Source organism: Acipenser ruthenus, chromosome 25 (genome assembly GCF_902713425.1).
Source record: "Acipenser ruthenus chromosome 25, fAciRut3.2 maternal haplotype, whole genome shotgun sequence".
Taxonomy (NCBI): Eukaryota; Metazoa; Chordata; class Actinopteri; order Acipenseriformes; family Acipenseridae; genus Acipenser; species Acipenser ruthenus.
The window spans coordinates 15,732,715-15,745,380 of NC_081213.1; the positions used below are offsets into that span (position 1 = coordinate 15,732,715).

At 38.3% G+C, this 12,666-nt stretch overlaps 2 protein-coding genes across 2 annotated transcripts; one reads left to right on the top strand and one right to left on the bottom strand.

Moving 5' to 3' along the window:
- Positions 1-796: 796 nt before the first annotated feature.
- LOC117411743 (CCA tRNA nucleotidyltransferase 1, mitochondrial-like) lies at positions 797-8,273 on the bottom strand. The gene is made up of 8 exons (XM_034019461.3): positions 8,160-8,273; positions 7,007-7,145; positions 6,154-6,347; positions 5,121-5,259; positions 3,769-3,895; positions 2,406-2,599; positions 1,719-1,972; positions 797-1,320 (listed from the first exon to the last, which is right to left on the bottom strand). Exons 2-8 carry the CDS (start codon positions 7,143-7,145, stop codon positions 1,072-1,074), a joined length of 1,296 nt encoding a protein of 431 aa, XP_033875352.3. The 5' UTR covers positions 8,160-8,273; the 3' UTR covers positions 797-1,071.
- Positions 8,274-8,396: 123 nt separating this feature from the next.
- LOC117411739 (von Hippel-Lindau disease tumor suppressor-like) lies at positions 8,397-12,263 on the top strand. The gene is made up of 3 exons (XM_034019456.3): positions 8,397-9,012; positions 10,178-10,300; positions 10,828-12,263. The coding sequence occupies exons 1-3, from the start codon at positions 8,817-8,819 to the stop codon at positions 11,019-11,021; spliced, it is 513 nt and encodes a 170-aa protein (XP_033875347.1). The 5' UTR covers positions 8,397-8,816; the 3' UTR covers positions 11,022-12,263.
- The last annotated feature ends 403 nt before the right edge of the window (positions 12,264-12,666 follow it).

Genomic DNA, 12,666 nt, shown 5'->3' on the forward strand with positions numbered 1-12,666 from the left:
AAGTCTTAAATAAATAACACACATTCTGTTGTCCAGACAAGTGTTTCTCTTGTTTCTCCAATACGTCATTTGATGGGGTTCCAGGTTTACTTTAGTTCAGTGAGATTTTATTACTGTAATATGGTACAAATGATACTTCTGTTTTATAGATACAGTAGAACCTGCCATATCCGATCCTGTAAGATACAATGCCCTCTTAACAGATGGACCTCTGGCAGGTGCCATTTACACATGCTGCTACCAACTGAATGGCACTGATGGAAACTGATCAATGCACATTTTATTACTGGTCTAAAACAGCAAATTCAGCCCTTAGCAGGATAGACTGGATTCAGTTGTAGATTAAAAAAAAAAAAGACAGTGGGGTTGAGAATTCAGTTTCAGCTTTTGGATGCTGCCATGTTTAACCATGAAAGAAAAGTAGGAAACAAGAGATTGAGATTTTTGACCAGTTTGTGTGCACATTTTTGTCAGATTACGTAATAGACCGAGAAAGCATGGTAAGAACTGTTTTTGGAATGCTGTCAATTACTGTATTGCAGTCCTTTGTTTTGCAATAATATTCACTGATTGAATTGAATAGTATTTGTGCAGCACTGTACTTTGTCGTTTTAGAGACACTGATGTTCCTGACGTTGTTAATTTATAATGCCCCGACATTATTAAAGCAACTACAAAGTGGTATAACGACTCCCACCAAGATGCAGTATTCATACATATCCAATGGACCCCTGGAACCAATAAAATCGGACATGACAGGTTCTACTGTAATTCAATATTAAAGAGCATTGCTTAAAAAAAAAAAAAAAAAAAAAAAAAAAAAAAGAAACACAACATTCCAGTACTACATATGAGATCGACAGAGTGAATGAAAGTGCTCGACTAGTATGATTCATGGAATTTTATCACAAACTATTAACCCTTTAAATTACCTGCCATGTAACAAGGTAACAAGTGGAGTTGTATCTCCTAGCACACTCAAATCTGGATTGGCTCACACTGCTATGCCATGGGAGTCTTATTTCCATCAGTTGAGGCAGATATTTCACAGTGGAACAGGATTCTCTTTTTCTATAGATTTTTGACATCCTTCAAAAGTTCATCTTTGTCGATTTGATAGCCACTCTTTTTCCAGAGGTCCCTCAGAGTCTGCAGTATTGTGCCGATTTCTTTCCCAGAGGTGATCCCCATTTTTCTCAGGTCATGCCCGCTGACTGGGAAGCGTGGGATAGACCACTTCTCCATTTCTGCTAACAGCTGTTCCTCTCCCTGGTATTTCAGCAATTCACAGATTCTGCTTTGGACATCTGGCTCCCTTGACTTAAGTAACAAAACAAACAAAAAAAAAATGTCAGGGATATTGACTCCCTTTCAATACAGAATTAGAGCTATCAATATCAATATTAAAAAATAAATCACGACCGACATCCGCCAATCAAATGCCTCCATATCATTTCTGATACTCTCAATAACTTATGAGCGAGACATGTTTCATCACAATTAGACAAAATGGTTTATATGTGTGTGTCTTACAGACAGAAAGCCTGAAAGACAGACCAGCATCCTCCTTAAAGCCCCTTAATATAATACTAACTTGTGCTAAAGAATATCCTTTGCAAGTTTTATCACAAACAGATATCCCCAAATAAATACCAACATTTTATATTTTTGACACAATTCTTTAACATTAGAAAATCAAATACAGAAATGTTACTGACGTCTATGATATAGTCTCTGAATGGCTTCAAGCTGTCCGCCTCATCGTCTGCCTTGTGTAGATCTCTTCTGTGCTTCACCAAGAACAGGCCGAGGTTCTTCTCTTCTCTGGAGATTTTTAGCCTCAGATGCAGCTTGTTCACATCGTCCGGCCCTCGGAACAGAGCAGACAGGATGGTCATGGGCTTGGGGTTCCGGTGTTGTGCGTTCTTCCACACACGCTTCAGTTCCTCCAGACTCCCGTTCACAGGTAACCCTGACAACGAGAACACTCATCCGTGAAGGACAAAGGGCCACATTCATACAGCATTTACCACTGTGTTAACTTTGCACCCTTAAACTGCTAATGCTACAGAACTAGCAAGAAACAGCCAAGGTTGTTGGGATGCAAATATTGTTTAAGAAGGTATTTGATTATACTCTTGTTATTTTGATAGTTTAAACGATTACAAAAAGTGACACTGGCATATACATCTACTCCGTACACAATCAATATGTTGCTTATGTTATTGTACTTACCAAGAATCATTTATCCAGTGCTCAAGTTACTCAGAACAGTAAACAACTGCTGTGCAACCAGAGCTCCAGAACACAAATCAATTTGAAGACCACAAATCCAGGAATATTCAAAACATTCTCATTTCAAGTTGGAAGTGCATTAACCAACATGGCAATTCATGACGGCTTACCGATATATTGAGCAACGTCCAGGTCATACATGAGGGAGACGAGGTGAGCTGCATGGTTTCCAATCAGAGTCTTCTTCAGTTCCATCCAGATTCTCTCTCCGGAGATCGCAGCCAGTCCCTTGGAGTTTTCCTTTATTGCTTCTAAAGTCTCAGGCTCGTGATCACCTGGCTCTTTTGCTATCCTGCCGTAAAACCTGAATTCAAATAATGCAAAAGGATTATTAAATATGTGACATTCTCTTGGAAAAGGTCCACATGTTTTAAAGAGGTGGCTGTGTGGTCCAGTGGTTAAAGAAAAGGGCTTGTAACCAGGAGGTCCCCGGTTCAAATCCCACCTCAACCACTGACTCATTGTGTGACCCTGAGCATGTCACTTAACCTCCTTGTGCTCCGTCTTTCGGGTGAGACGTAATTGTAAGTGACTCTGCAGCTGATGCATAGTTCACACACCCTAGTGTCTGTAAGTTGCCTTGGATAAAGGCAAACTAATAATAAAGAGGAAATAAATAGGGTTTATAACCATAATGCATACATACATATAATGAATACATACATATATATTGCTGTGTCGTGTTCTTTACTTAAAAGCCTTTAAGAACCAATTCTCTAGATTTGATAGGTTTTGTGTGTTTGTTTTTGTTATATGTATGGTTCCACTGGATTTCCATCAATGATATGCATCCCCGGTGGGGAATAATAAGAATGGAAAACTTAAAAATCCTATTTTAAAAATCGCATTATTATTTTATTTTTGCTTCTGGCTGTTCCATTGTCTCACAATTATCCCAAGAGCTCAGGCTCCCTCTATTATTATTATTATTATTTATTTCTTAGCAGACGCCCTTATCCAGGGCGACTTACAATCGCAAGCAAATACAAATACATTCAAGTGTTACAATACAAGTCATACAATAAGAGCAAGAAATACAATAATTTTTGTTCAAGTGTGACAACCCACAATTCAATAATACAGCAGATAATAGTGATAGTTACATCAGGATATGATTAAAAACCTGACTGCGTGTTACCTGTGACCCATTGAAAAGGTATTTGCACTGGCTTTACTGTTGCTCAAAAGCATGTAACTTCAAATGCAATTTTAATTTAGTTATTTTAACACTCGCCTTACAGTTGTGGGTGTTTGCAATCCTCCCTAGTTCTCTTGCTCCTATATTGGTTTATTATAGTTTTTACCTAACCCTGCCTTTCCCATCCTTGTACTACTGTTGTTAACCATTCAGCTCACATGACTCACCAACTGCATGGCATTAATGAACTCCAAAAGCCATCATTTATTGAATTACTGCATTCATGCATATTTTTGTGGTTTTTTTGTGCAAAGACCATTATGATTTTTCAATACCTGAAATATCGCAGGATCCTTAAATAATCTTCCTGGATCCTCTCGGCTGCACTTCCGACAAATCTCATCTTTCTGTTCTGCAGGTCTTCAAGGCCATTGAAGTAATCATACAGAGTGCCATCCAGTCCTATTAGAGACCAGCAGGACCAGTGTGAACAGCAGTACTGCACACAGTCACATTACAGTATTAGAAACGAATTGGTCTTGGAACATACATTCCTGACCATGACATATGTCAAGAGCATTTACAGAATATGAATGGGCAATGCAATGTTTAATGCCAATGTGATAAGCAATTTTCAGGATAAATGCAAATATTTAGGTATGAGATTCAGACAGGAGGGTTTAGGGACAGACAGAATGTGATACTCCCAGTAAAAAATGCTAAATAACGTGCATTTTAATTTGTATGACAATTGGATAAGCAGTTCTCCAAATATATGCACAAATGGAAGTGTGACATACAGATTAGAGGTCATATCTGTTTATGTATAAACAGACTGTCTCCACTATATTATGTTATTCTCAGTGGGGGATAACTAGTCATCTACAAAAAAAAAAACAATAAAAAACAAAGGCATCAAAAGTTATAAATAAACAGACTTGACAGTAAGCCAGACAAAGGTGTACAAAAATATGTAGATCACAGAAAAACCCCCGTTAGACCTTTGTCCACATCACAAAACCCCCACACAAGTGTGACCTCAACTCTTCATACAATACAGCTGTTTTCCTCACCAGGTCTTCTAGGTATGTATTTTATATGCAGCAGAAATGTTATGTCATTTGTAGTAGTTTCAAGCATGCTGAATACAAACAAATGATCCCAAATGTATTATTAATGCAAACTACTTAATCACCCAACTAAGGGCATTCCACATGAGAAGTTACTTAAAATAAAAAAGTACCACTGGTTGCTATTGTTTTCCTTGTTAGAGACAAAAACATAGTAAATGGATGAATTAAACTGAATGTGATTGTGTGTGCAGGGAGTATGGATGAGGGTATGTAGATGAACTGGAAATCTACAGCAGTGTGATGGGTTCCCCCTGGTGGCTGATGTATGTATGTATGACTGGTTGACAAACTCGAGAAAAGGTTGTCAAATCTTGCTGCTCATTTGAAACTTCTTACAAGCTGAGATTTTCTTTCTGGAAGTCTTTTTTTTATATTTAACAATTATAATTGTGACCAGTACCGTGATTGAGTAAAAGGGTCTTTAAGACAGCCGGTCATACGAGAAATGAATCTTTCAATAAAACTCTTGCTCAGACACTGTGCCGTGCAGCTGCAGCGCATCTCTTTATTATCACACTGAAGAGACTCTTTCAATGAAGCGCTTCATGGTTTACCTAGAAACATGGAGTTGATGGTGAGATCCCGTCTCTCTGCATCCTTCTCCCAGTCTGTGGTGAACTCCACTTCCGCATGCCTTCCATCAGTCACAACGTCCACTCGCAGTGTCGTTACTTCAAAGTTCTGCTCGTGAAGCTACAACACACAACAAGATGTAATGTTCTGTGCATGGAGGGATTGCTTGTCTGCAAAGCTTGGGAGCTTGTGTTGTGTAAATCTCTCTGCTTTGAAAGTTCAGGGCACATTTACTTTAGCATTAGTTAACGAAGCAAAGCAGATTATGCATTTACGTTGAAAAACAGATCCCATTACTTTATAAAAATAGAAACATAAGAAAACCAGGATTAAAATATCTTCTTCAAAGTTCCAAGTCCAAAGGTGGTTTAGCAGCCCCTGACTAAATAGGTTATTGATTTCCAACTACAATATTTAGCTAAGTGGCTAGATCCCCAAGATGGCACTTTCCCAGCTTGGGTAGATCTGGAAGATTCAGAGATTGGTTCATTCCTGCTTGCTAGGTGACTTTACAAACACAATTTGTATTACTATCCCTTACAATTGCTAAAAAAAAAGACCTGTACTAAACTGGAAAAACAGAAGTATCACATCAGTGCCCCAGTGCCTGTGCTCTGATTGAAATGAGTGGTGTATTGTGGAACACCAAATTGGCATTGTTGCAGGAGGAAGCGTGATCTGGATACACTGCAGTGTTTAGAAGAGAAATTCTCTTTCTCCTGGTGAACACTCCCAAGTAAATCTTGAGAAAAGTATTCCCTAGTTGATTTATGACCCGGGATGTACCGAGATCCCGTCTGATCTTCCTCAGATCCTACTTACACAACCTATCCTCGTTAGTGTGTGATGTTTCAGGGGTTTGACAATCTGAAGATGTATAACAATGGACAGATTCAACATGATGAACCTGCAATCTGTTTAAATTGGCCTGGAGATATTTTTGCACTACATGTCAATGATGTACTCTCAAACTACTTGACCGATTAGAAATGCTTCTGAACATTAAACACTGACCCTTGCGGTTATGGTCCCATGTTGCTCTCCTTTGTTGTTGATCATTCGAATACCAGCCGCCTGGAACATGTTTTTCATCTCCTCAGGGGTAGCTGTGGTGGCAAAGTCCACATCCTGAGGTTGCTTTCCATTCAAGAGATCTCTCACAGCACCTCCAGCGATCCTTAGCTCAAACCTGTGCTTCTCAAACAGCTCTGGAAGACACAGAACAATTCATCTGGTCAGAAAGTATTACTAAAATGGTCCATCAAGGATTAAGACTTTTGTCTCAGTGGAATCATATCATACAGATGTATCAGTCTTCACATTTTCTATTTAGATATTTTGTTTAGGTTTTAATCTTTTAGTTTTAACCCATAGATTAATGTAGTCTGCAAATAAAAAGGTATGCCTTGTGTGTGTGTGCACTGGTTTATTTAGGGTAATTCAAAAATTCCAAAATCCAAATGCCAACACTCCAATTCTGTTTTATTCTAACCCTAACTCACTTCCCGTTATAAAAGATTATCATGGTAAATTTGCACTGTAATTTTGCAGATTTCCCCCATGCTTTTCCCTATGCTTATACTACCCATTTACAATAGTGTGTCATGCTTTACCATAACTTTCTGGGCATTACAATGCTTACCTAACTAGATAGGTTTATTACACTTTGCTATTCCGTTACTGTGGTAGGTGATCGATTTGCTGTGTTTGTGAGGTGGGTCACTAGATATCATTTTACATATTTATTAAAGAATAAAGAACTGAAGATACAACTGCATAATTATTTAATCATACGAGGGCCAGCCCATTCAAACACAAATGTGTGTTACACTGTATGCAACTGTATCAAACCACAGGGTGACTATACCTGCTATACCCTTCAACCCCTCTGTAAAGAGTGACTGGAACTCCTTGGTCTTCAGCTGCATTGTGAACAAGCTTCTGGTTTTCCACAAGAGGTGAATTCCACTAACCACCTCTGGTCTCAGCAACACACTCCTCCACATCTGAGGAAAATGAGAAACCCTCAACAGGTAAGAAACTGAGGCTGTCACACAGGATTGCATCTTATAAACAGGGTTCTATTAGAACAACGGGCCTGCTATTCAATGCAGGGTCTCGCTTGCCATAGAATATGCTTCTAATCCTCTGAATTCACCATACAGCCACACAGCAGTCATTTTATAGAACAGCAGCATATGGGAATCACAACTAGTTGCTACAGGCAGATCTTTTTTTTTTCTTAATTTAAATACCTTGCAAATTGTGTTCCTGTTACTCTCATTGAAGTGTTAAGCACCGATGTCAAAGTTAAACACTTGCAATTAGCACCTTTCTTATTAAAATTACAAATATGTAAGGTAAATGCCTAATACCCCCACCATCTTGTTTTATGTATTTTCTCAGAAGAGGTCTGCAAGCATTCTTCGAGGCCATCTGCTCTTTTGAAATTGAATAGCAAAAATAATGTATTCGATGGCTGTTTTATCTGTGTATTAACAATGTTGGTCGGTATTAGCAAAAAACTACTCTCTATTGGAAGACAAAATTAATAAATGCAAAGTATGTTTTCAAAAAATATTTCAAGTGCAGATACATGCTGGACATGTATGGCACAAGAACTTTTCATCGTGTACTTTACACAAAAGCACTTTCTTTTCACGCACACAAATAAACTACACAGCGTCCAGGTGATTATCATGTTCAGTTTGGTAACAAGGTACCAGAATGTTTCGTTTTTCCTAGCAATATTTTTCATTAACTACAGACCACGAAAACTATTGATAGTTTGAATATTGAATATATGAATACAACCAGGTGTACATTGAAAAATAAAAGTTGCAACGTGATTGAATGAAGCATTATAAATTAGTATATAACACATGGCATTGACACCTTGCAGAAAATCTAGCACTTGTATTTTACTGTTGGACAAGTCAATATATAGTTATCAATACATGCTTTTCCGTTAATATATCTATAATTTAGATTTTAAACAGAGTGAGATTTGTATTACATACCAAGCTGCACCGAACTGTCAAATTTAAAGGTTTTTTAACTTCCCGTGTTGGCAACACGACTTCATTCTAACTTCCTGTGACAACAGACGCGTCTTCCAAAGTATTCTGGGTGTTGTAGTCCGTCGTTTTAAACGTCGATGTCATGGTTTTACACAGTAACTGACACTTGATCATCCAATAAAGCGAGGAGATTTGCTAGGGGGTGGACCTTCCGTGCTGCGTCTTCAGGAAATTGGAAATTGTAAACAAAACACGACAACCGAAGGATAAGGCGTCGGAAAAAGTCTTATAACTAAAACCAAATCACCTGTTACAGAACAACTAGACCGTCTAAAATATAGCTTTTTTGACTAAATAAATATATATTTGACATCGACATGGGGCTTTAGCTGTTTGTAACTGTACCGGTATATTATTATCGGAGGCTCTGAGGGGTTGTTCAATTTTCAGAGCTAGATTTGCTCATACGATAACCTACAACAGCAAGTGACTTTTTATTCTTTCATTAAACGACTTTTTTAAAATTACCGAATCTAATCAAAAGGTCCGATATTTAAACCTTGTGGAAGAACACATTTACTATACACAGTTAAGTTTTAAATAAAAAACTTTTGTGTCCCCTTTCTGTCGTAATTTATAAATCTGCGTTGAGCAGTGATGCCTCAAGACGCTCCCGTGGGCGCGGACCCACCCTCTTTTGTGAGGTCCATAAACAGCCGAATACCTTCCAACGTTATATTTTGCAACAGAAGCCCCCGTGTGGTCCGACCAGTCTGGATCAATTTCATCGGGCAGCCGCATCGCTACCAAGATCTGCTTCCTGGGTCTGGGAGAAGGATGACAACATACGTGGGTGAGTGAGTGAAAAAAAAAAAACTGCGTCTATCAGTCGAACTGCTTTTGTGGAACACTGCAGAGTCCATATGATATATGCTTTATTTTGCTCTTACTTGAATAACTGCTCTTATCTGTATTATGATATTCTGTAATGTGATATGTTCTAATGTGCTAACTTGTAATGTGATATTTTATAGTAACTAGTACTTGTACTTTTTATTAAAATGGCCTGGAGATACTGTCATTGTATAACTAACTAAATAAAACGTTTGAATTTATTGCAAAGATAGAAGGTTATGAGTGGGTGTGTGTTTTCTTCTGACCCTCACTATAACGCCACCCACGCTTATTGCCCGTTTATGCCCATGTCCCTTACCAGGCGGTATAGAGAGGGTTGACTGTATTTTGTTGTCAGTAGACTGCCTGTTTGCTGACTATAGGTTTGTGTGAGCAGTGTATTCACAAGGTAACATGCAAGCTACAGTCTGCCTTGTTTTCAGACCTTTGCTCTAATTAAGCAACAGAACACTGATTAGAAGGCATTTACTCCTTGAGCGTATCAGGAAGGGAGTGCACACGCAAGGTCAACTTGGCTTTATTTTTATTTTCAACATTTCAGATCTCTTACACACAGCTGTATTTACCTGCTCAGTGGTTTGCTTTCTGATCAGTTTGCTTTTTTAAAGTTCTGCGGTCAGCTGTCCTGTGGTAGTACCCTGCAGTGCCGCTTCAAGATTGGTGCACCAGCGTTTCTAATGCATTTAACCCTTTTCTTGTTCCCTATCAACTTTTATATGCATTCATCGTGTCTGTATTTGTAATACTTTCCAAATTAAGGATTATTTTGGGGTTAATACTGTACCTTTTTCAACCTGTTAGAGGATTTGCAGGTTGATTGTGTTTCTCTTGGTTTTATTCATGTTAGGTAAAGTACCTTTTACATTTTAAAATAGAAAAATGATGAACCATTGGTTTTCACTAGATTCATCAATGACTGATTGAGTATAGATATATTGATTTGTTACTGAAATCACATGACTGACTTACAGGCACGTATTTTATACAAAGTCCCCCTTTTCTCAGTTCAAGTTATTATTGGGGTACTCTGTGATTATTCTAGGTGCTTCAGTTGTGTTTTTGTCTTTTTTTTAAGTAATTAATTACTGTTTATTTTATTTCAGGTCACCCCTGGATGTTCAGAGATGCAGCAACAGATGAGAGGCTGCTTGTGAATGGAAGAGAGTTGTTTCTCCCAAAGGCACAGGAAAATGCTCAGCCCATTATGGTGAACATCACATTACCAGGTATATTTATTTATTCCCCACCTCTAGGCATGCATATCATTGGCTACGTGGATATAGCATTAGGGGAGAAGTGATTTTTTTTTTAAATCCTAAAAGGAGCTGACAAAGTTAACATTTGTCAGTATTTCAAATATTATAACCAAATGACACCGCTGGAGATTGAGTGGAGACAGAGGATGGTGAATCAATGGGATCTTTTATGTGTCAGGTAGACTCTGTCATCAATCACCATCTAGGGACCAGACACAATGGACAGACAGACAGACAGACAGACATGGTGCCTCCATATACCCCCAGATTTTGATACTCTCAATAACTTGTGCAAAGTAGTGTCCTTCCAAGTTTCATCATAACTAGATAGATGATTCTGTAGATAAAGGCCTGTGCAAAAGTGTGATACGTTATACATTGTGAAACTCTACACTACCTTGTGTTAAATGTGCTTGCCTCCCCTGTGGCTGATTGTCCCATAATTGTCACAAGAAGACATATGCCTTGACCATATTGTGTTTTGTTGTTACTTACAGTATACACACTAAAAGAGAGATGCCTTCAAGTAGTGCGTCATCTTGTGAGGCCGGAACACTACAGAAATTTGGAGATTGCAAGATCACTACATGAAGACCTGGAAGATCAGCCAAGCATTGTGAAAGACATCCAGCGAATATCACGCAGAGTGGCCCAGCACTTGAGAGAGGAGAGGGAAGCGGAGCTGCAATAGACACTGAACCTCTGCACCAATGCCTATACATCAGAAATACACCAGAGCCCTACAACTATGCAGACATTAAGAAACTACCTATACAAATCCAAATAGGCTTTTCAAATACCACATCGGCACACCTTCTGAGCGTCAGTCTTCAGAAGAGAGACAGACTCAAGGTGGTTAACATGAAGGGCAGAGTATTAAAGTCCTAGATTAGAAGTGTGTCAGATTGTTGCTACATAAACATACATTGCCTCGTATTTTTAAGTCGTTTTAGCGAACAGAATACATGTATAAATCATGTGAACTTTCATTCACTATACAGGTCTCAAATCTGCTGTTTTAAAAGACAAATGCTATTGCAAACATGTATTTTCAGTTTCTTTTTTTTCTGGTACTACAGAAGAATGTTCTCACTTTACATACCTTGCCTGACCTAGGTCATTTCACCCCAACAGTGTCTTTGGGGTCAAGCATCTTACTGGCTGCTAAATATGTCAGTCATTAGGGGAAGCAGCTGATTTGTTACAAACAGGAAAGAAGGTCTTGACTGGTTGGGACAATTTCACTGTCCAGGTAAAATGACCATGAAAGTACATTTGAGACCTATAAGAGAGCGGATGAATTTTTGTTTTGTAGATTCAATCACTTTAAGTATTGCTTTAGTTGGGCTATTCATTAATGTTATCTACCTCTAACTAGAAATCATGTTTTCATATAAAAACTAAACACACAATACATAGGTTATGCCATTATCCATATTTAAACCCGTTTTTTATAAACCAGTTTAATATTGGCCATTACAAAAAGTGGGACCCATTAACTGTATTAAGTGAAAGCACTTCAGTATCAAAAGAAAATCTTTAGGAGGAATATGTGGTTTAAAAGTCTTTTATGTTTTAATGTATGGGCTTGGTGTATTATACTTTACTGTATAGCTGTAGATAACCAGAACGCTTTGTTTATGATGCTATATGAAAGACAACAGCTGTTCTATAGTATACGCCTACATTTTATCCTACTGACCAGAGCAATGAGGATTACGCAGACAGTTTGTCAGTACCGTATACAACGTGTATGAATGTAGCAGTGTAGCGTTAGTAAACTGGTTTAGACCAGGTCTCCCCAGTGAAATAGATACAGGAGTTTAAACTCTGTTTGTTTGACCCTTTTTGCAACTGCAGAGCCTCTGTTGTAGTAAATACATAGTGAAGCTGTGTTATTATTAGACACTGTTCTAACTGAAGGCAGTGCTGGGAGTACAGTCTGAAGGGGGAAGGAACACAGTATACCTACAATTATGTTTTCTAACTGTGAAAACCCATTGGCTTATTGCACTCGATAAATATATAAATACGTTGTAAACGAATATCCCTGCTGATTACTGCCCCCTCTGTGCCCGGTCTTATTGTTAGCAAAAGGACACAGGCAAGGAGAGCACTGATTGTAAAATGGGAATGGCTCCTGTGAATATGGAAAGCACTGATATTGTGTGAGCTGTGATCCCTCCCTCTATGCTATGGTATTACTCTGCTACATTTCACAGAGGCATAGTAAATACTTTAGGGGGCAGGGTGGGGGTCTGGGGTTTTATTAAATTACTACAGGTAACAAGAATTATATATATATATATATATATATATATATATATATATATATA